We start from the raw sequence: 24669 nt of genomic DNA on the forward strand, positions 1-24669 counted from the left end.
AAATGTTAGATTATGGCACGGGACAGTCCATCCAAAAAGGACGGTCTCCCGGCGCCTAGCTTTGGTCCGTGGGGAAGCCGCAGCCTCCAGACTGCGGGATTTCCCTGCAGACCAAAAAGAACCTGCAAAAAGTGGGTTCTTCTTGCAGAGTGATTATGATGCCGCAGTGTGCCAATGGCACACTCGCAATGTCATAATGGAGCTACGACGTGTGGACACTAGGCGTCCTTCACGTAATGATGGCGGCGCCCATCTGTACAGGGTGCCGCCATTTTGATGCCCTCGTCATGGGTGAGGGACATCTAGAAGCACCGCTCCTTGCACGTGACGAGGGCGCCCGTCTGGACCGGGCCAAAGTTGGGGGGGGGAACCCACCAGGTTCAGTTGTGTGAATTGCTGTGTTTTATTTATAACCAATAGCTTAATGTATAATGTCTTACCTGGTTGATGTTTAACTTTGTTGTGCTGAATCAAAAGAAAAGAAACATCCTTTCCACCATTAATCTAATTTTGATTTTTCATAGAAAACCATTGAATCTTAAGAGTTGGAAAGGACCACAAAGGCCATCTAATCCAATCCCTTGCCATGCATCCATTGTGTTAGTTTTGTTGACATCCACTTGGGAGTTACAGTGGGCTCTTGTTATCTGCTGGGTTTGGTTCCAGGGCCCCACGTAAATATCAAAATCAGTGGATGCTCAGGTTCTTTGTTGTAGCCAAACAATTTGAGAACTATGCTATCTTTTGTTCAGAGAAATCACATCAATTGCTTCTATAATACTATTCCTAGTGTTCCTATAACTGTTGAATAAAAAAGGAACATGGAGATAAAGGGTCTACAGCTTTTTTCCACAAGTTAAATAGGATGGGATTTTAAGAAGTACTGTAATCTATTTTAGCCCTATAAATTTATATTTATGTAAAGACTTATGTTGCTTTACAAGATGTAATTTTTATGAAAGGCATTTGTTGTTATTACTGTAGGGAGGTATTGCATAACATTTACTTGTCGTTTCAAAAGCATTTTTGGTTGTCATTTCAGGGGATTTTTGTCCATTTTTCTACTTTTAAATATTTTAAAGAGATAAATAATACATTAATAATCTGTTACTTATGAAATGTTAATTTCTCAGATGATTTTATCGAGAGAGCGGGAGGGGGGCTATCATGCTGATTGTACTTGTTCTGGCAAAGAGCAGTTTGATAGGCTTTTCACATGCCAGCCTTAGAAGTGAATGCCACAGAGTATCTATAGATATGACTACCCCCACACCACACATTCTGTCATCTTGTTTAATGTCTATAAGTAGGGTTCCCATTGCCAAAATAAACAGCAGAAGTAAGAGTGGACAACCTTGTCTAGTTCCCTTTTACATTTCAATCAATGCTGCATTACCATTTGTTAAAATCTGAGCCTTTTGAACTGAGTAAGGCCCTGTACAGATCAGCCTGAAAGGCTGGCCTGGGGGTAGAGTTGGGGTGTTGTATCCAGATGACACATGTCACAACTCTGCAGTGCCAGTGTGGCATAGTGGTGTGAGCATTGGATTATGACTCTGGAGATCAAGGTTCAATTTGCCACTTGGTGACCTTGGGCAAGTTATACATTCTCAGCCCTAGAAAAGCTCATGATATGCCCATTTTATTATTAGATGTTTAATGGAAAAATAAAAAAAAGTTGAATTAAAGCTGCACTTCTGGCATCCTACTGCAAGTTACCCCCCCCCCCCAAAAAAAAAAAAAAGCTCCACGTGAGGCTTTATTTCCTGGGATTAATAAAAAAAAAATCACATTTCCACTTGGCATATGCAGTTTGTCATACTGCACAATCATATAGTACCTGTGGTTTCCCTGGATTGCTCTTTTGGGCCCCCTTTGACTTTATTCATTATATATTAATGACATCAATATCCCAGAATAAGCCCATTATATTTCCAGTACATCAGCTTTGTTGGGTATCTTATATTTTAGAATATTTAAAGTCATTGCCAGCCACAGACACAGCAATATATGAGAAAATTCCTCAGTGGATTTCACAGTGTCTGCAAAGCATGCAAGTTTACAGTGTGTACTAAATGGAAGAGACAAAAGAAAATTATTTTCACACCTTTATTGAGTACACAGTCTACAAAGGATTCATGTGATACCTACTATACTGTCATGTCAATGAAGAACCAGAGGCACCATACCAATCAAACCAAAGACCTGAAGTCACATACAAAGGCCTGTTACAGACTGCCAAAATAAAGCTTTTTCGGGTCTCTTTGGAGGCATGCTGTTTAAATGATGCATGCATCCTAAGAATCTGGAAGCTGCACCAAAGCTGCACTCCAGTGCTTAGGAATGGAGTGTGGCTTTGGCGCGACCTCCGGACTCTTAGGACCTATGCGTCATTTAAATAGCATACCTCCAAAGAGACCCGAAGCAGCTTTATTTTGTCAGTCTGTAACAGGCCAAAGACTCCTAGAAAACAGATTTTTAGTGGCGGGAATAATCTCTTAGAACCACCACTACAAAAATATTTCATGTTAATAGGTTCTTTACAATGTCATACTGGTTTTTTACCATTATTATTGTATTGTATTGTATTTATTTATTTATAGTGCTGTAAAGTTTGCACAGCGCTTTACATAGTAAGGGTCAAATAAAATAAGAAAAAAAGAAAGAATAAAAACCTGCTAAATGGTGTACAATCTATATGTTTTTAAAATTCAACAATATTCTAAATTCAATAATATTGTAAATAATATGCATAGCAGACTGAATTTCCAAACATTTGGTGTTCACTGTTTATTAAAGACTACAGTATAGGGAACAATTAATTATTGACTAGCTGTATTTCTAGCTCTCTGTTCTTTTCAAACAAACTACAAATGTAGGCTGCTTTGCCTTTTCATTAGATTCAAAATATCTCATGATAACTGAAGCACACAGCATTTAGCTGATTTCCTCCCCCCCTCCCCTCCCTCACATATATAAATCACTGAGTTACTTTGGGTCTCCATTTTTCTGCTTTTGTAGTTAGGCAGGGATGGATTAGAATTAGGTTGCAGCACAGATTGGGAAAATCTCCCAGCATCCTCTTGCTGCAGAGGCATCATCTACCAGCACTGCTTTAGCTGCAGCTATTTCAACTGACATTCCTTGTTATGTTCGGATATGGCAGACTCCTGTGATGACAGTTCCTGCCATCTGAACTTTTATGATTTTTAACTGCTTGATGAGTAATTAATAAGAAGCCTATGGATACTGAGGAATAAAACAGAAATGGGATGCTCCCTAGATATTTTTCTGCTTGTTTTTCTGACTGAAACAAAACACATCTGAGAGAGGCATACCTTCCTATCGCGACGGCAATTATTCATCTAAAGTTACCTAATTTAATTCTGTGAGTATATCCTGTCTTGTCTTTGCTAATTGGATTCTGAAGTGGACAGCATTTGCAATAATTTTCTGGGGAAATACCTTTGTATGCTTAGTTAATAAAAACATACATCATGCCTTGTATTGAAAATGCAGCAGGTACAGCATGTCTTTGGAGATTTATGGTGGAGATTACGATTCTGAATTAATTCAGAAGTGATTGATTTTTCTTACGCTTTTGTAGATTGTTTCTTGCCATTGTCAGTGTGCTCCTGGTGATGTCAGTGAGTGACACTGTAGATTTCAGAATACTGCAAGGTGTGCATATTTGGCATTTCTTCCTGAAATTGTCACAGCATAAACTAGAGTTGCTTGTATAATATGGTTATTAGTGAAAATCCCTGTAAAATGATAGTTCACATTGGGTCACAACTTGGGTATTTTTGGTTTTGTTAGCACAGTTTATTTATTATGAATTTGTGTTCTGAAAAATTAGTAAACCTGATAGCGTATTTTTACATATATATTTTATATTTATATTTAGAGGCTATTGTCACAATTACATAAGATTTGGGTACAACAAACTTCCTGCGATTTCCTGGTGATTTATATGAAGCCCTAGAAAAAGTCCTAATCATGGCTCTGGATCTGAGCCAGCATTTGAATGACGCAGTCCCAGTACCATGAACATCTGGCCTGATTTTGTAGTGTTTTGTGCTGACACGATTTTCCCCCCTTTAAAGAAATTGTGATATGAGTTGAGCTGTGAGTACCTTTCCCCTCAGAGCTGTATATCAGTTTCAGTGTAAGGCTACTCTTGTTTTAGTTTGATTCTTATTTTTCCTTAATTTTCTTTTTAATTGGCATACTATATTTGTATGGAGTTGTTGTTATTGCTGAAAATGTTTGATCTTACCTGATGGCTGCTTCTATGTGACAAGGGCTGGGGAACTTACAAAGCACAATTATCACTAAATGAAATGCTAAAGTAATACTAGTGTTATATAAAAATGTTTGACTTTGTTGAATATGATATAATTGACTTGATCTGTACTACTCATGCTATGTTCAGATCAGAATGTAGTTTTCCATTACTTTTTGCACTTCTTGAATGGAGAAAACTATTATGGCTTGAAAAATAGTTTTGAAGCTATATATCCTGCTTCTCCTCCTCTTCCTCCTTCTCAACCACCTTGGAGGCCACGATGGGCTTCAAGGTGTACTATGGCTACCCTTCCCAGGAGGAGCACAGGGGTCCAAAGGAGTTCCCCCCTCAGCAGGGCTCAGGGTGTGTGTGGAGGAGGAGGAGGAGGCCCAGCAGAACTCAGATAGGTCTTCCTCAGGGGGGCAACCACAAGCCCAGCTGGGGGCTAGGGGTGCTCTTGTTGGGGGGTTTCAAGGTCCTTTCCCCACTTCTGTTATGGGTTTTTTCCATGGCAAGGTTGGCAGAGAGAGGTTTGCCATGGCTTTCCTCTCAAGGCAGAGGGTTGGACTCGATGGCCCTTGTGGGCTCTTCTGTGATATATATGCAGGGCTAGGGGAGAAGGAGTAAGGAGTAAAAGAGAAAGAGGTTTTTACAGGAGTAGGAATAGGAGTAACAGAATATATTTGTTACTCCTTATTCCTGTATTATATTGTACATGCAAACACCAAAAAACAATTGTATTATATTGCACTGGGGAAGGGACTGGGAGGCAAAGAGAGACACTTACACACACAAGCCTTGCAAAGCAACTGGGGCATTTCCCTAGGGATAGGGAGTACGAGTAAGGAGTAAAAGGTTTTTACCGAAGTAGGAGCAACTTTAAGAAAAAAAATCTTGCTCCAGAGTAGGATATGGAGTAACCCCAAAATCACCATTACTCCCCAGCCCTGTATATATGTATATGTATATATAGAAATGTTTCAAACGTATCAAAATGTGCTTTTGTTTAAATGCAATTTCTGTGTGTGCAGCTTTATTTTAACTCATGTTCAATATTTAAATAGAGTAGCATGGGCCAAATTCATCTGTGACTGATCAGTAAACACCCATCTTTTGAAGTGCCATGGTTAACTGGAGAGTGTGTGACAAGCCACAAGTAATTTCATGGGTGCTAACTAATAGTTGTTATCACCTGTCAGTGTTCTCAGAAGTAGGAAAATGCAGTTCTGAATGCTGGGGAACAAAAGGTTCTGAATTCCCCACAGATAACTTAGTTCATGTTGCCACTTTTTTTTGGGGGGGGGGGGAAACGAGAGAGAGAGAGAGAGAGAGAGAGAGAAGGACTTGTTGGTTCCATTATATCAACAAAGTTTGTATTGAAGGTTTGATACCGTTCTTGTTTTTATCAAGAAATTTCTTTGGGCTAAAAATCCCTTGTTTACTTGAAGATAATCATGACTAGGATCTAAATGAAACTGTTTAAGTCTGTGGAACTAGAAAGGAGGGGAATCTTGTGGGGACTTACTCAGAGGAAGTGAGTTAGAGACTTGCCTCTGGAAGGAGCTAGCAGCCAGGAGCTCTGTACATAACTAGAGTCCCAGTTGATTGAGCTCGCTAACAGAGTCTGGGGACAAAAGACCAGGCCCACAGGGGTTCTTTACACTGGTGTTTAACAGGGGAAGCCCACAGCCTTGTTCAGTGTCTCCTTAAGACTTTTCAGCATGGACACTGAGAGACCTGCTGCAGTCACTTGTGGGATGTTTGTCTTCTTGCTCACAGATGTGGGGAACTTCACCTGCACTAAGTGCAAGTTGGTAGCCCTCTTAGACAAGAAAGTACAACAGCTGGAGGCCCAGGTAGCTACATTTCAGCATCATAGGGAGTAAGAGGTTTTCCTGACCAGAACGGACCAGACGGTCCTGGACAGGAAACACACAGAGGAAGTTGCTGGGGAGGAGGAGGTCACTTCACACACAACAGAAGTAGATAGTTAGAGGAATGTCACACACAGAAGTAGGGAAACCAGGGAATGTTCTGTGAGCTTGCAGCTGCAGAATTGATTTGAATCTCTCTGTATTATCAAGGATGATGAGGAACAGCAGCAGGCAAAGACTTCGGGGACAGAGCAGAGGATCCTGGGAGTACCACCAGAGGGAACAGCTGCTGCTAAGCCTCGGAAGAGGTGTGTGGTGGTCATGGGGGACTCCTTGCTGAGACGCACTGAACCAGTGGTTTGTGGGCCTGACAAGATGTCTCGGGAAGTGTGCTGTCTCCCTGGGGCAAAGACCCGTGATGGGACAGAGAGGCTGACAAGACTTGTCAAGTCTACTGACCGTTACCCCTTTCTTTTGGTTCATGTGGGAACCAATGATACTGCAAGGTACAGCCTTCAGAATATCATAAGGGATTATGAGGCTTTTGGTAGGAAGTTGAAAGAGATGGATGTACAGGTTGTCATCTCATCTCTTCTCCCAGTCCAGGAAGGGAGTGGATAATAGCAGAGGTGAATAACTGGCTCTGCAGATAGTGCCCCCAAGAACAATTTGGATTTTTGGATCATGGTCTGAGGTTCCATGAGAAGGGACTTCTGGCAAGGGATGGGTTGCATCTCACGCCAGTTGACAAAAACGTTTTTGCCAATAGTCTCAAAAATTAGATCAGGAGGGCTTTAAACTGGGTTATTTGGGGGAGGGAGAATAGTATTCTGGAAGGCAAAAGGGTTGGAGAAAATAATCAAACTGTCATAGAGGGAACAAGACAAACAGTGCAAGGACCCAAAAATGGGAGGCAAAACAAACTTGCACAGGCAGCAAGTAAAGGGGACCCCATGGTCTGTGATGTCTCTACACTAATGCACAGAGCATGGGAAATAGGCAAGATGAACTTGAAGTCCTAGTACAACAAAGCAAATATGATATAATAGGCATCACTGAAACCTGGTGGGATGAGTCTCATGATTGGAATGTAGAAATAGAGGGGTATAACCTTTTCGAGAGAAACAGGCCAAAGAGGAAAGGAGGAGGAATAGCCTTATATGTCAGGGACATTTACACCAGTGAAGAGATCCAGGATATCAATCCTGGAAGCCAGGTGGAGAGCATCTGGATAAAAATTAAAGGCGAAGGAAACAACAGGGATGTTATTGTGGGAGTCTACTACAGACCCCCAAGTCAGACGGAGGAATTGGATGATGCCTTTCTAGAACACACTCAGGAGAGATGTAGTAGTGATGGGTGACTTCAGCTATCCTAATATTTGCTGGAAGTCAAACTCAGCCAAATTCTCAAGGTCTAGCAAATTCCTCACTTGCCTCAAAGACAGTTTCATTGGAAGAGGCAACAAAGGGGTCAGCCATTTTGGATCTGATCCTAACCAACAGGGATGACCTAGTTAATGGAGTGCAAGTGGTGGGATCCTTAGGTGGGGGTGATCATGTACTCCTAGAATTTGTTATACAATGGAAAGGAGAAGTTAGACATGCATTCTAGACTTTAGAAAAGCTGATTTTAGTAAATTTAGAGAAATACTGGGGTGATCCCATGGTCGGGAATACTAAAAGAGGAAGGGAGTTCAAGATGGATGGGAGTTTTTCAAGACACAATTTCAAGACACAATTTTAAACTGTTCCAGTGAGGAAGCAAAATGGGAGATGTCTCAAGAAACCAGGATGGATGACTAAGGAACTTTCAACTGAGCTAAGTTTTAAACAGAACATGTATAAGAAATGGAAAAATGGGGAAATCACCAAAGAGGAATTCAAACAAATAGCAAGCACATGTAGGGGTAAAGTCAGAAAAGCTAAAGCACAGAATGAACTCAGGCTTACTAGAGAGGTAAAGAACAACAAAAAGGGCTTTTTTTGGATATGTCCACAGCAAAAGGAAGAAGAAGGAAATGGTGGGGCCACTGTATGGAGAAGATGGCAAAATGCTAACAGGGGACAGAGAAAAGACAGAATTACTCAACACCTTATTTGCCTCAGTCTTCTCAGAAAAGGCAACGTGAAATAAAAGAGCAGAGGACAGAATAGGGGAATTTCAGCACAGAATAAGTAAAGCGATAGTACAGGAATATCTGGTTAATCTAAACGAATATAAATCTCCAGGAAGAGACAAGCTACATCCAAGGGTATTAAAAAAACTGGCAAATGTAATATCAGAGCCATTGGCAATAATCTTTGAGGACTCCTGGAGAACAGGGAAAATGCCAGCAGACTGGAGGAGGCAAACGTTGTCCCCATCTTCAAAAAGGGGGAAAAAGAGGAACCCAACAATTATCGTCCAGTTAGTCTGACATCAATACCAGGAAAGATTCTTGAACAGATCATTAAACAGAGAGTCTGTGAACATCTAGAAAGCAATGCCATAGTCATAAAAAGTCAACATGGGTTTCAGAGAGACAAGTCATGCCAGACAAATCTGATCTCTTTCTTTGATAAAATTACCAGCTTGGTAGATGAAGGGAATGCTGTGGATATAGTATATCTTGATTTGAGTAAGGCTTTTGACAGGGTTCCCCATAACATTCTTGCAAACAAGCTAGTGAAATGTGGGCTAGACAATGTAACTGTTGCATGGATTTGTAACTGGTTGATTGGCTGAACCCAAAGGGTGCTCAACAGTGGCTCTTTTTCATCCTGGAGAGAAGAGACCAGTGGGGTCCCACAGGGCTCTGTCCTGGGGCCAGTACTGTTCAACATCTTTATCAATGACTTGGATGACAGAATTGGGGGTATACTTATCAAATTTGCAGATGACACCAAATTAGAAGGAGTAGCTAATACCCCTGAGGACAGGATCAAACTTCAGAATGACCTTAATAGATCAGAAAGCTGGGCCAAAGCTAACAAAATGAATTTCAACACAGAGAAATGTAAGGTACTGCACATAGGTCAGAAAAATGAAATGAACAGATATAGGATGGGTGACACCTGGCTGAATGAAACTACGTGTGAAAGGGATCTGGGAGTCCAAGTAGACCACAAATTGAACAAGAGTCAATGTGGCAGCTAACAAGGCCAATGTGATTTTAGGCTGCATCAATAGAAGTATAGTGTCTAGATCAAGGGAAGTAATAGTCCCACTCTATTCTGCTCTGGTCAGGCCCCACCTGGAATATTGTGCCCAGTTCTGGGCACCACAATTCATAAAAGGACATTGAGAAACTGGAGCATGTCCAAAGGAGGGGGGCCAAAATGGTGAAGGGTCTGGAAACCATGTCCTATGAGGAACGACTTAGGGAGCTGGGGATGCTTACCCTGGAGAGGAGAAGGTTAAGAGGTGATATGATGGCCCTGTTTAAATACTTGAAGGGATGTCATATTGAGGAGGGAGCAAGCTTGTTTTCTGCTGCTCCAGAGACTAGGACCCGGAGCAATGGATACAAGCTCCAGGAAAAGAGATTCCACCTCAACATTAGGAGGAACTTCCTGACAGTAAGGGCTGTTCGACAGTGGAACACACTCCCTCAGAGGGTAGTGGAGTCTCCTTCCTTGGAGGTGTTTAATCAGAGGCTGGATGGCCATCTGTCAGGGATGCTTTGATTTAGATTTCCTGCATGGCAGAGGGTTGGACTGGATGGCCCTTGCGGTCTCTTCCAACTCTATGATTCTATGATTCACATGCTTTCAGCATCAGGTGATGGCATTGGCAAACCTGAATCACCTTTGCCAAGAAAACCCCATGATAGGTTTTCCTTAAGGTCACTATAACTCTGAAATGACATGAAAGCACACAACACACACACATGCATACCATCAACGGGATGGCAGCCTTTGTTTCATACCTTTTCTTGTAAGCATGGTTTAGTGTTTTGAGTGTTGGACTATGATTCTGGAGACCATGGTTCGTATCCTGACTTAGCTATGTAAACCCACTGGATGACCTTGGGCAAGTCACACTTTCAGCCTCAGAGAATAGCAAAGGGAAACTCCCTGTGAAGAAACGTGCCAAGAAAACCCCATGATAGGGTTGTCTTAAGGCCACCATACGTTGGAAATTACACAGAAACAACAAAGATATTGAGAAATACACTGTGCTATAATACAACAATTAAAATAGTTTAGGATTTGTGTTGAAATACATTTCTGAATTTGGATGTTGGGATTTGTTCCGGACTCTCCATGTAAAGTGGATTCCACCTATGCTTACACTTCATTTAAATGAATGGGGCTTGTGCATGTGGCGGTGCGTGCCCCACTGTTCCCTGTGGGACGTGCCGCCCCTTCTCCCTGCACGGCTTTCAGCGTATGCTGTACTACAGTGGCCCCCTTGTATCTACTGGGGTTTGCTTCCAGGACTTCCCATGGATATCAAAATCCATGGATGCTCAAGTCCCACTAAATACAGTGACATAGTAAAATGGTGTCAGTTATATAAAATGGCAAAATCAAGACTTGTTTTTTGGAATTTATATTTTAAATAAATATTTTAAAGCCGTGGATGCTTGAATCCATGAATAAAATAATCTGTGGATCAGGAGGACCAACCGTATATAGTTTAGATATATGTCAGTCAGCATCATCCTGCTTTCCTGGTATGGTAAACATGCTCTAGTTCCTTGGCCTGTCTTATTCCATCCATTAAACCATCCATTGAGGTACCATTCCCTACTTACAAGTACAGTACAATAGATTATAGTATAGTACTGTTGCTGAGATTGATTACTAGAGTACAATCAAATTTATTCTGCCTTAGCCAACCAGGCTTTTTATACAACCACAATCAAACCAATCTTATATTCAGACACAATTAAGATGAAATATTTGAATTGATAATAAAAACATACAAAATAGGTCTTAGAGTTTACCTTGTCAGGTTAAAAGTATCTCTCTTTATCAGGACTAACGTGATTTACTTGGATGTACAATGAAACACATAATAGTTCCTGCTAATAAAAATGCCAATCTCATATTCAAACACAATTAAGATGAAATATTTGAATTGATAATAAAAATAGGTCTTAGATTATATCTTGTCATCAGACAGGTTAAAAGTATCTCTTTTTATCAGGGCTAACGTGATATACTTGGATGTTCATTGAGACACATAATAGTTCCTGCTAATAAAAATGTCAATTTTTTTTTAAGGGAATAGCATCTGTGACATGAAAAGTAAGAGGGGTCAAGGCACTGAGTTCTTAAATCTAAATACAAAGAGCATTCCAGAAAAACAATGATGTACATTTTCCATCTTTCTACAGACATTTGGGCACTCTCTTATCTGTATTAGGTTCAATATAAGGGTGTTTTATTTAATGGGAATCATTTGCTCGGTGCCCAAGTTACTCAGTTTATCCACCAAAGAAAAGTACACTGCTTTTTTGTAGTTAACTTCTGCAGTAATGCATTTGGCAATTGTGATAAAATTATTTATTTAGTTTGAAGGCTTATCTGCCTATTCAAAGAATCAGGCAATTGCAAAAGACCACAAGGGCCACATAGTTCAACCTCAAATGATGTTTAAGGTAGTTTACAATGTGTGTGTGTGTGTTGTATGTCTTCAAGTTCTTTGGCAACCCTAAGGTGAGCCTATCATGGGGTTTTCTTGGCAAGATTTGTTTAGAGAGGTTTTTTGTGGGTTTTTCAGGCTATGTGGCCATGTTCTAGAAGAGTTTATTCCTGACATTTCGCCAGCATCTGTGGCTGGCATCAGATGCCAGCCACAGATGCTGGCGAAACGTCAGGAATAAACTCTTCTAGAACATGGCCACATAGCCTGAAAAACCCACAAAAAACTATGGATGCCGGCCATGAAAGCCTTCGACTTCACGTTGTTTAGAGAAGGTTTGCCATGGCCTTCCTCTGAGACTGAGAGTGTGTGACTTCCCCAAGGCCATCCAGTGGATTTCGTGGCCAAGGAGGAATCAAACCTTCTTCTCCAGAGTTGTAACCCAACACTGTGCCATGCTGGCTCTCAATAGTAACTCTAACAAACATTTACAAACTTGAAATACACCCAACTCAGAATCTCTTGTTTCACTAGCTGTTCAATGGGGTCAACATTTGGAATAGTATGTTCTTTTTCAAAGAGAAGACAAACTACCCTTCAAGTACAGTGGGCCCTTGCCATTTGCGGGCTTCAGATTTGTGGTTTTGACCATACGCAGCTTTGTAGTCTAACAAGGTTGATCTCTTCACACCCTCCTTCTCACCCTTCCTCCCAGACAGCCAAAAGTAACACCATACATTCTGTTTGTGGTGGTGACTTTCGAAATGAGGAGAATACAAAGTTTGGCAACGTGGGAGCATGTATAGTGTTGCTTTTGTTTGACTTGGAGCAGGGGAGAGGAGGAGGGGAGAGAAATTGGATTGTCCCTGGTGGGGCCTGCAAATATTGGATTCAAAGGGAAGGACTTTGGAAATGAGGAGGATGCAAAATTTGGCAAAACAGGAGATTGTATAGTGTTGCTTTTGACTGGCTGGGGGGGGGGGAAGAGAGGAGGAGCAGGGGGCAGGAGAGGAAATGGATCCTCTGTGGTGGTGACTGCTAAATCAGATTGATAGCATTTTGGACATGTAGGGGAGGCTATATATTTATTAAGAGAAGCTGAATGCTTATGAAATGAAAACGAACATTACAGTTTTTGATACACTAATTGAGAATCTATTTTAATATCTCACTAGAATTGTTTCCTAGTATGTACTAGTGCCTTTGAAAACCTGTTTCTCAGCTTATTTGTGAAGTTTGTTGGAATATTGCCTTCATTGTATTTCATATAGATATATAGATTGAAAAATGTGTGTGTGTGTGTGTGTGTGTGTGTGTGTGTGTGTGTGTAGAACAGAGAATTAAAACCTGAATACATCAAGCTGCTGAGCCATTCTGTGGCAAATGAAAGTTGACGTGGTTATTTAAGCATAATATAAAATAATTACTAATTTTTCTCATTATATTCTTTATTAGGGCCACCAAGATGGATCTTAAGTGCGCTTTAGAAGAATGTTCAATGGCACTGAATTTATTTTTGAACAACAAGTTCTCTGAAGCTCTGGAATTGCTTCGTCCATGGTGAGCCTGTTTCCTTTACGAGAGGCAGTACAAGAAGATGTTAAAAAAGATGCCATCTGGTTGCTGGAGATTAATTTAAGGCTCTGAATATAGTAGATTTCCTTGCTTTCTGTTTGTTTTCCTATCCCCAAAATAAGAGTTTGGTAACTAATTCTTCAACCTCCTTAAGTGATCTTTATTTTTAATCATCCTGAATTTGTGACTAGCTGAATTTATGACTAATTTACTTCAGATCTGATGATTAATCTATGCACATCATACCAGAACTGTATAAGTTGTAAGACATTTGGCAAAGAAGCATCTCATGGGGGGCAGTGACAAGATGCTCACCAGACTGCATAGTATCTGGAGAAAGTATATTTACTTTCTCTTTGAAGAACATTAAACTTTAAAAAAAATTAAGATGTATTTCTTGAAATTATCACTTTTGTTTATTTAATTTCAAAACAGGTCTAAAGGCAGTATGTATCATGCCTTAGGATATAGTACTATTTTAGTCATGCAGGCTGCAATGACATTTGAGCAACAGGACATCCAAATGGGAATTGCTACGATGAAAGAAGCATTACAGACTTGCCAAAAGTGAGTATGAAATAGATTTTATGTTTTTTAAAGGCCATAACATTTTATGTGATTACATGATTCAATCTGCTCCTTTTGGCAGCAGCTTCAAGGAGGCTCGGAGCGGCTTCTGGCTGTTTTGGACGTGTGCATCTTCTAAACACCATGCCCTTGAGGTTGCCAGAAGCTGTTCTATTTGGCCCCTCTGTTTCAGGCCTAGATTAACCTTCCATGGTTTTTTTCCAACTATACGTCCATTGTTCCAAGAAAGAATAGTTCTCGTTTTACTTGAATATTAATTTTTAAAATACTCTACATCAGTATATGTATTTAAATTCCCAAAAGAAACATATTCAACATCCCATCATAAGCACATATTTGCAACATAAATCTTAAATGCCTAATTTTAAGCAATTTATCTAACACATTGTAACAATACATCATTTTCTGTAAAATCATTTTATAAAAATCCTTTTTTAAATCTTAACATAATATAAATCTCAATCCCTTTGACCACATATTTTCCCTTTCCCATTGATTGATCTAAGTTACAGCCAAAATCTTTAACTCATTTTACCATACCCTTTAATTTGTTCTTCATTTTGCATTTAATGCTTGGTTTTCCACCCACCTTACAAACGTGAACACATCCCCTTGTCCTTGCTTAAATAGTACATCAGTTGTGAAAATAGAAGTCTGAAATAGAAATCTAATTCTGGACAAACATTGTTTTCATCACAGAAATACACTTCAACAATAACAGATTTAATCTCTCCTATCCATAATATCTTTCTGAGTTCTACTCCATATCTTAATATAATTATTTTGTGTCAATATTCAATCCACATTTATCTTGATAACACCCCAATATTCAAATTTCTTCTCAATTTTAAAAGCAATTACATCTATCAACTTAACTTCTGATCTTCTGTATTCTTGTTTATCATAGAACAAGACCAAAATCTTTTAACCGTGCCAAATTCTTCAATTTTTCTATTTCCTTGTTTATAATTTCAATTTCCAGAATTACCACTTTATCATTGCTTTGTTTTACAACCTCAACCAGTCGCTTTAGTGATTCTGTAAATTATATGAATTCATTCTTCAAGTTGTCTTTCAAACCCTCTTCCAGTTTTGCCATATCATCATTTTTCAAAGATCTCCTCTCTTATAACAACTTGTATAAGATTTCTGCTGAAAGACACTGCTCCATCTTCAGTAAATCCAAGGATTACATTGTTAAAAAAAAAGGAATATTTAGGTTCTTTTTTGTTTTCTTTTGTGAAGTTAAGAATTTAGTCCCAATTTGGAACCATAGTTCCAAAGATACTGTATAGTCGTTTTTAATCTTATCTTCTCATAACATAAACAATCCAAATTCCCACAAAGATCCAATCCTTTTTTCGTAGCAAAATTCAGTATTCTCAAGATCCAATCATCAACAAAAACAAAGTAAAAAATCTTGTACCTTATAAACTTACTGTCCCCTTGTTAGGATGTTAGAGAGACGAGCTGTGTCCCTTGTGACCACACGCTTAGTTGATGCACATAGGAGGATGCCCAGAAGAAGGTCTGTGAAGAGCGAAAGTTTTGTGAAGCCTCTAAACTGCACAGCAAATTTCCTCCCACACACACAGCCTTGAGCTCCCAGCCTGAGAAAATGAATCTCTGGACAGCGAGACTTCACTCAACACAAGGGCTTTTAATCTTTGTTGCAAACTATTTACAAAGATTACACTGAGTATCAGACAGCCGTCTTGAATACTCACTATCATACAATCCAACAAAGTGCTACCCCGACCACAACAGCCCAACAACGGAGATAATCACCTTCTCCTTTATATAGATGGTCTTTTTGGCAGTCATGTGACAGTCTTGCCACAATGAAACCTAGCTGGTTTCATACCCAATACCTGTTGCATCAGAATATTGCCCATGATGCACTGCTGGCTGACTTCAACTACTGTGCATGTTGAATCAGACTTCCCATGATGCACAGCTCACCAAATGCTGACTCATGCACCTGCCACTTAAACTGTAGTAACCTCTGCTCCAGTTCCGCCTAGTGGCCACATCCATGTCATTTTCAGGCCAGTGTGCCCCATAGTCCTGGTACCTCTTTATCCATTTAAAACTTTATTGAGCCACATTCCTGCCCAGCTTTTCTCTTTTAAATTAAAATCTTGCAAATAGACTTTATTTTCTCAGATCTTGTTTACAGAAAGAAGATAACTCACCAGGGCTTTAATTTCACTATTTTGAAAAAAGCTCTCTTCACTTGTAAAATAAGTAGTTAAGAAAGATTAAGAAAGAGAGGATTTTCACAGGTCCAGTGTCCATTAAATGCTGAGTTTGGTGTTAATCTCCCCCAGCTGTGCCAGGCCACTACAAATTCTTCAGTCTCCTTGCATAGAACAGTGTTTGAGAGAACATGTGTGTAATCCCACACTCCTTCTCTGAGAGATATTTGCTGGCTGGAACATGCTTCCTTGCTGGCTTATTTTGACTCTTTATGGCGCGTTACAGACCGCCGGATTGCGGCGGTCTGCTGCCGCCAGCGGTTGCTGCTCCGGGAACCGCAGCAACCAAACGGCGCGGTTCCCCGGATGCAGCAAAGAAGGAGTGCGAAAATCGTGCTCCTTCTTGCAGCCCGGAAGAGACGCCGCGAGGTGCTAGTTGCACACTCGCAGCATCACTTCCGCCGTGTGACGTGCAGACACAAAGCGTCCATTACGTCAAAATGGCTGCGGCTGTGTGGAACGGCCGCCACCATTTGTTACGGACTCAGTCCGTGCTAGGGTTAGGGGCGTCTGGAAGAGACGCCCCTTTCTAACCCTAGCACGGACTGAGTCCGTCCTAGGGTGCCCGTTTGTAACGGGCTCAAGTTTCCCTATCATAAAGCTCACTCAGCACACAATTAGACCTCACCCAGAAGTCCAAGCAAAGCTGTTTTTAAAAATATACGTGTAGTCCTGGTCCCATTCTGGACTTGATGATATCCTTCTTCAAGTGTGATGCCCAGAACTGCCTACAGTATTCCAGATGAGAACTGACCAAAGCAGAATACAAGATACCATTTCTTCCCTCTGTCTAGACATTACTGTTGATTCAGCCCAGAACTGCATTGGCATCACACTGTTGACACATAGCCTGTGGTCTAGCAAGACTCCAAAATCCTTTCTACATGTACGGTTGTCAAGCAACAGTAATCCATCCTGTATTTATGCATTTTATTTCCCTGCTTAAATATAGTATGTAACATTTATTCCTGTTGAAAATCATTTGGCCCAGCTCTCCAATATGATAAGTCATCTGAAGTTGTTATCTGTAGTGGTTGGTTTTGTTCCAGAGATGTACCTGCTTGATTTGGTCAAACCAAGTTTGTCATTATATGTCCAGACTGGAACTGGAGAGTGATCCAGAACTTAGATGAGTGTGTGTGAACAGACATTTGCACAGATACTGTGAGGTTTTGTTCTAGAACAATAGCAGGTAATAATAGTAATAGTAATAGTAATAATAATAAATTTTATTCATATGCTGCCCCAGCTTACAACATCGAGTAAAACACAGTATAAAATACAACATACAGTTATAATATATCCCATTAATTCCCTTCCCTCGTCCATACTACAAGAAAATACCATTAAACAATAAACAATAAAAAATAAAGAATTAAAAGAATTACAATAGTCAGTAATCAATACCTTCATGCACCTGTGCTAGGATTAGTGCAAATGGTACTGTAAGTTTTGCACAGTGCAAACAGAAGATTGTTTTTTATGAAGCTTATAAGATTGGCCCAAACAAAAAAACAGTTATATATTAGATATTCTCACTGTTTGATGTTGTATATGCTGCCATGAAAAATGAACTTGTAGGCCCCCAAAACAGACAGTCCAAAAGGATTGTGCCGTAGTTACAGGTAGATACTTAAATGTCAAATAACGTTTTTTCTGTATTTTCACAGTTATGAAAGGGGAGCTATATTGAGATAATTTAATACTACTCCCCTGATGGTGAGGCAGCAGCTAGAGACAGTAGTTACCATTTCATATCTTCTTATATCCCAGACGGAGAGAAGAACAACTGGACCTGATCCCCTTCCCCACCACCATTCCCTTCTCCTTTTATGTCATGTCTTTTTAGATTGTAAGCCTGAGGGCAGGGAACCGTCTTATTAAAAAGATTGTATGTACAGTGCTGTGAAAATTTACAGCGCTATATAAATAAAGCTTAATAATAATAATAAAATAATAATAATATCTTACTCTATTCTTTCTTTCATGTTCTCCCTAAACAGATGAGCTGGAAGACTGCTTCAACTTCTGCTTTTGTATTATCACATTATTAGATGTTCATGAAATAATATTGTATCCTGTTTTGTTGGGATTTGTTTTAGTTCTTTTTGAGTCACAAATACAGCACAAATATTTTTTATATTTAATGTCTAAGATTCAATGCCTTTAAAATAAAATGTTTGTCTCTTTCTCATTCATATTAATACAGATTTAGGAAAAGAAACACAGTGGTAGAATCACTGTCCAGCTTAGTTTCAAAACAGTCTGTAGATCAGCTGAGTGAAGGTAAGAAAAATACCTTTTTCTTCTTCTATGTCTTCTATTAAATTATTGTAGTTGGTGCTAGTTTAGGCAAAATAACAGACCATGTTTAAGGGCAGGACATTGTTTAACTATTTGTCTAAATATGCATAATTTTGTCATTTTTGGAGGTAAGAGTTTCTTTGGAAAATATTAATGGTACACTGCTCTTTTACTTTCACAGGCTTATCTCATAGGCTTATCTCATATCTCATATTGTGCATTTTTAAATATAAAAGTGCTGAAATGATTATCTTACGTGTGTGTCTCTGTTTTTTTTTAATGTTTACCAAATGTTAGTAAAGGACATTATCCCATAGCTTAACTTTTGTTTTCTCAGTACTGCTTAGATCTCCAAGTAGATACCGATTAGTTCAAAGAGTTGTGTTTTTGTTCTGTGGTGACTTACGGGGGAAAAGGTTAGAAACAACACAACAAATGCACTTTTGCAAGTAGCAAGTGTAGTAACTACAAGACATAAAGTCCCTTGTTTAAATTTACCTCAGATTAGCGGTTGGCTTCATTGTGATCTCTGTGCCTCACACAAATGGGTCATCCTACACCTGTACAGTGCATTTTTCAGAACCTTCTAGAGCATTTCATAAGCTTTTTGACGGTTGCTCTGCCCATCTCCACACCTCTATATAACGGGCTTCCCACCAAACCAATCTTTCCTTTTCGTCCACTATTCCAGCAGAATCAGTAGAATGGTTCCTCTTGTGGTTGCCTCTTGCACCCATTGCACCACGTTCACACCTCAGGACAGACGGATTAGAGAGTTGCATCTGAAAACACTCTTGTATGACCAGGCCTTCAAACCTCAAGTATGATCTACACGGCCTTCAGAATCTGTTGATATGGAACTAACAGAGAGAGCATCCGAGTTGACCTCAATCCCAGCCTCTGGCTCTTTCATTTTTCCCACTGTCAAACATATATGGGCAGAGTCGGTATCTGTACCATCTAAGACCACACAGGCCCATTCTGATACTGCAGTGATGTGTCAACACTCGCTTACGCTTGGCCATTTGCTAGAGGTGGAAATGGAGTTAGCAGCTTACCAGTGGAATAACAACAACAACAACAACAAGCGCTCCAAGGACAAGGACTGCCTCCACCCTCAGGCCTCCACTGTGATGACCTTCTCCCAAGTTGCTGTTGAGGTTGTCTCCTTGTAGGAGCCATCCTTTTGTTCTCAGTCAGCACCTGTTGTCCTCGAGGCTGTAGGATCCACTGCTTTGAGGGACTTCCCTCCTTGAATGTTGGTGACTCTGTATTATTCTTCCATATCTGTTGAGGTGGTTTCAGTCACTTACCCATAGCTAGAGAATGTATCAGAGATTTCCTGCATGGCAGGGGGTTGGACTGGATGGCCCTTGCGGTCTCTTCCAACTCTATGATTCTATGAAATTCTGGAGTCTTCTTCTGTTGTTTGGGTTCTCAGTTACATCTCCTCCTAGGCAGCCTCCCTCTTCATGTATTCCTATAGCTAGGCTTTTATCTCCTCTACTGTCTCTACCAAATCAACAGTCACTTCGGTCTTGATTCAGATCTTCCTAGGCTTTTACCAGTGACTCTGACTCATCTTTGAGTTCACATTTGGTACCATGGCCATCAGTATCACAGACATCATGGTCAACATGGAAGAAGACGTTTGAGGATCAGCTCTTCGGATTACTGCTAAGAGAGCTTTCCTATCTTCTCCGGTCACTACATGTGGGAATATGAGATCCCTCATACTGTCAGAACTGTCAGAACGAGGCTTGCCTGCAGTATTATTGGAGTTGTAAGCAAGCTTGGGGTCATCACTGAGAATGTCCTTTAGCAGCCACATCACAACAGCCTATTATTATTATTATTATTATTATTATTAAACAACTTTATTTCTAGAGCGCTCAATGTGCTGACATTGCCTTGCAGGAGAGTCCATCAGTGACACATCAGTAGCCTTTCTAGTCTAGAGTCGGTCTGATCCAATCTATACCAAGACACTTTTTTCAAACTGCTCAGTTTTTGGCTGCTACATCATCTGCTCAGGTGGAGGTTCCCATTGAGCCCAGGGTCTTTCAACTTTGTCCTCTAGTTCTGGTTCTGACCCTGACTGAAGCATCATTCCAGTATGAAAGTCTCCTCCAATGCTATTATGTGCAGTAGATCCTTCCTCTTCCAGTGATGACACAAGAACATTCGTGGACCAAATGGCAAAGTTGCTATACTTGTCTGTAATGTGTCCAGACTCAGATCAACATTCTAACTTCCTTCTCTATGCTTCCATATCTTCTGCAGGTTATCCATAAGTCTTGGATGACTCCTTCTCGTAACCTCAATGGTTAATGAAAACAATAAAATCAAAATAGAGCAGTAAATACAATAGGTAGATTTGTATGAACTGTTTTGATTATCAACAGAAGGCAATGAGAATAGACTGATAATGAAAGATAAATTGAACCATGTGGATCAGTTTAATATGCAAGTAGTCTAAGGGTTAAATCCAGTGTTTGACTTACAGAGAGTAGATCCTACAGAATGAATGAGAACTTTTTTACAACTAACTGATGATCTCTTGATTTCAGTGAGTCTGTTCTAAGTAGAACTAATGCTTGGATTTAGTTGTAACTATGGGGATTCTTTTATTGTGTGTGTGTGGATATTTAATCCCACTCATTGCTACTGTAATGATATTAGCTGTAATATGCTTGGTATTAAATCAGTTTTCTTTCTTGTTTAATAGAGGAAATGCATGCAGAAATCTGTTATGCTGAATGTTTACTACAGAAAGCAGCATTGACATTTGTACAGGTATGCTTTAAATATCAAATAAATGTAGGGCTTTCAGTAAATTCTGTTCCTCAAGCCAGTATTTTTTTCCTGATTAAATTTTATTGAGTTTTTACAATAAAACATATTAAGTTTGTATAACAATGACAGAAATAATAACAACAGTAACAGTTAACTACAAGGGTCAACGGTATGTATTTAATGAATAGTTATTCTGCAGTAAGCCAGTGTTTCTTAAGCTATCTGATGTGGGGGACCAGCATAATATTTTCCAAGTGTGTTTGGCATCATGTTTGTGCCCATTGGCTACAACAGTTATAGGGGGATTCTTGTCTGTTTTGCCAATCAGATGTTTTTAAAATAATCAGGCACAAACATTAGTGTGGGTATATGCTTTCTTGAAAGAAAAATCCAAAAAAGCTACCCCTCCCACCTTAGAGGAACTGCAGAAATGATTATCAGAAATGGGGTGGATAGGCAAAGTATTAGCAGCATGAGTCAAACTGACATTTCCTACCCTTCAGATAAGAAAAACAGTTAAAATGTTAGAAACCATTTTGAGCTCTGTGCAAAAATACTGGATGGAGGAAAGAAATGCATTTCAGAAAGGTCAAAAAGCAAGAAGGTTGAAATGGTATTGTAAATCCATTTTCCAAGGTGCCTATTAACTATATAGATTTGAAAGTGCATTTCTCTCACACATACCTTCACATGTGCTCACATCCGATCTTGTTAATTTGTTAAATTAAGATTGGGGGAATGGAAAAGAATAAATAAAGTGAGTTTTGGAATGGAACAGGAGTAGATTGTTGGGTCAGTGATTTGTTTGCTTATCAGGAGGTAAAGGTAAAAGTTTCCCCTTGACATGAACATCTAATCATAATTGACTGTAGGGGATGGTGCTCATCTCTGTTACTGAGCCGAAGAGCCAACGTTGTCCAAAGACTACTTCAGTGGTCATGTGGCCAGTATGACTTCACCAAACACTGTTTATCAGGAGACTGAGATCCAAAACACATTGCAAAAATAATCCAGTTTGAAACGGTTTTAACTGCCCTGGCTCAATGCTAAGGAATTCTGGGAACTGTAGCATTTGTAAGACATTTAGTCTTCTCTGTCAGAGTGCTCTGGTGCCACAATAAAGTACAATTCTCAGGATTGCCTAGCGCTGAGTCAGGGCAGATTATTTCTGCAATCTGATCTCAGGACCTTAGTTTCCAAAACCAAAGGGGATCTGTTGCCTCTGTGTTTTGGACCCAAGTCTTTGAAGCAGTCAAAGCCCAGTTAGGACTTTGGGGCGTTAAAAACATGTACACTTGACTTAGTATGGAAGCAACAGGTCTGGAGTGTTTCTTGTGGTGGGAGTGAATTGTGGTATCTCTATATTGATTATATTCTGGTCTCATTTCTATTTTGTATCAATGTGTAATACACAATTATAGTAGAATAATATTTGGATTAAGCTGCAATGAACTCCTTTGCAGTTCCTTAGTTACGCACCCAATTCTCTTGAATAACTAAGTAAAAAGTTTTCCTGTCCCATTTCCTTCTCTCTTGGCTTCCTCTTCCACCCTTGCTCTGCTGCTTTTTATCCATCTCCTCCTTCAGCAGATCTTGTCACACACTTTGAGGGGTTTGGTGAGTTTGGAGCTTGGAACAAAAACATAAAGCTATCAAAGTTTATGTCTTACTATTCTATGCCTTTTGAAAACATTTTACATTAAATATAGAGGGGGCAGACAAGCCTCTTTCCCATTAAGTGCATCAGGATCCCGATTTTGAGGTGAGGAAAATATAAACTTTCTTTCCCCAATCACTTATTTTCCTAAATCACTCTGCCTTTCCAGCACTCAAACAGGCACTAAATATGAAAAAATAAATCATAAAATCATACAGCTGGAAGGGACCACAAGGGCCATGTAGTCCAACCCATTGTTGTGCAGGTATAAACAACTAAAGTACTTCTGAAAGATGCCCCTCCAACCTCCAACTTCCAAATAAATAAATAAACTTCCAAAAGCCTCCACCACCCTTCAAGGGAATCTGTTCCACTGTTGAATATCTCCTACAGTAAAAAAAAGTTCTTCCTAATGTCTAAGTGGAATCTCTTCTTGTATTTTGAATCCATTGGCACGTATTCTAGTTTCTGGATCAGCAGAAAACAAGCTTGCTCTTGCTTCTACATAACATCTCTTCAGATATTTAAAGACGACTTATCATGTCACCTGAATCTTCTCTTCTCAACCCAACTTCCTAAGTCATAAAATCATAGAGTTGGAAGTCCATCCACAAGGCCATCCAGTCCAACTTCCTACGCCATCAAAGATGCCTGACAGATGGCCATTCAGCCTATTTAAAAACCTCCAAAGAAGGAGACTCCACTATACTCAGAGGCAGTGCATTCCATAGTCGAACAGCTCTTACTGTCATGAAGTTCTTCCTAATGTTGGTGGAATCTCTTTTTTTGTAGTTTGACTCCATTGCTCTTCCTGGTCTTTGGATCAGCAGAAAACAAGCTTACTCCATCCTCAATATAACATCACTTTCAATATGGCTATCTTGTGCCCTCTTAACCTTCTCTTCCCCAGGCTAAACATACCCATATCCCTAAGCGCTCCTCATAGGGCATGGTTTCCAGACATTTCACCATTTTGGTTGCCCTGCTCTGGACACACTGCACACTTGTCAATATCCTCCTTGAATTGTGATGCCCAGAAATGTACACAATAATCCAAGTGAAACTTGACCAAAACAGAATAGTGTGGCAGTATTACTTCCCTTTATTTAGACCAGTGGTCCCCAAATGTTTTGGGCTACCACCCGTTTCCTCTAAGGTTACAACCCTAGAGTGTTTTCCCATGCCTATTTCTTGATATTAGGTCTACTATTATACTGCAAATGAAGATCTTGGTCGCTACTCCTTTTGCACCTGGTCACCTTGGGAGCAACAACTGAGCAGCTGGCTAATGCCATCCCAGGCAAGAGGCTTCTTGGGCGTTGCTCAGCCAGCTGCTCAGTTGCTTTTCCTAAAATGACTGGATACCAAGGGAGGAGTTTCTCCCCAGCAAGGAAGGATCTCGACCCTTCTTTGCTTCAAGGAAGAGGGGTGCAGATGGCTTTCCTCCTTGGCAAGAAAGAACTCTCAGTCCTTCACCAGGGTGAAGAGGGGTGTAGTCGGTGTGTATGTGGGGGGTTTACAGAGGCTACATGCTCTGGCATGGATGGGGAAAGGGAGAGATTTAACTACGAAACCACTCCAGGCAAAGGACTCTTTCCAAGAATTTATCCTGGGTAATCCTCCCCCTCCTTCCCCAGACATGTGCCTTCCAAACACAGCTTCAAGTCGTTGTCCCCCCCACACATACATTGTTTCTTTTGCAACCTCTTCTCTCAGCCTGTCTGACAAAAAGAAGCAGGAGCAATTGCACAGCTC

At 40.1% G+C, this 24669-nt stretch overlaps 1 protein-coding gene across 2 annotated transcripts in view; it reads left to right on the plus strand.

The window, feature by feature from the left end:
- The window catches only part of LOC149323581 (tetratricopeptide repeat protein 39B-like), an 87828-nt gene that overhangs the window by 36231 nt on the left and 26928 nt on the right, over positions 1 to 24669 (plus strand). The window contains exons 1-5 of one of the 2 annotated variants that reach the window (XM_089489478.1): positions 3042 to 3388; positions 13192 to 13296; positions 13747 to 13878; positions 18367 to 18443; positions 21190 to 21257. In XM_089489478.1, the coding sequence (XP_089345604.1) occupies positions 13202 to 13296; positions 13747 to 13878; positions 18367 to 18443; positions 21190 to 21257 (372 nt within the window). In that variant the 5' untranslated portion in view covers positions 3042 to 3388; positions 13192 to 13201. Of the gene's footprint in view, positions 1 to 3041; positions 3389 to 13191; positions 13297 to 13746; positions 13879 to 18366; positions 18444 to 21189; positions 21258 to 24669 lie in introns of those variants that run through there. The other variant, XM_089489471.1, reaches the window with a different exon arrangement.

This window comes from Sceloporus occidentalis, unplaced genomic scaffold, assembly GCF_023333645.1.
Source record: "Sceloporus occidentalis isolate IW3139 unplaced genomic scaffold, rSceOcc1.0.p SCAF_1, whole genome shotgun sequence".
NCBI lineage: Eukaryota > Metazoa > Chordata > Lepidosauria > Squamata > Phrynosomatidae > Sceloporus > Sceloporus occidentalis.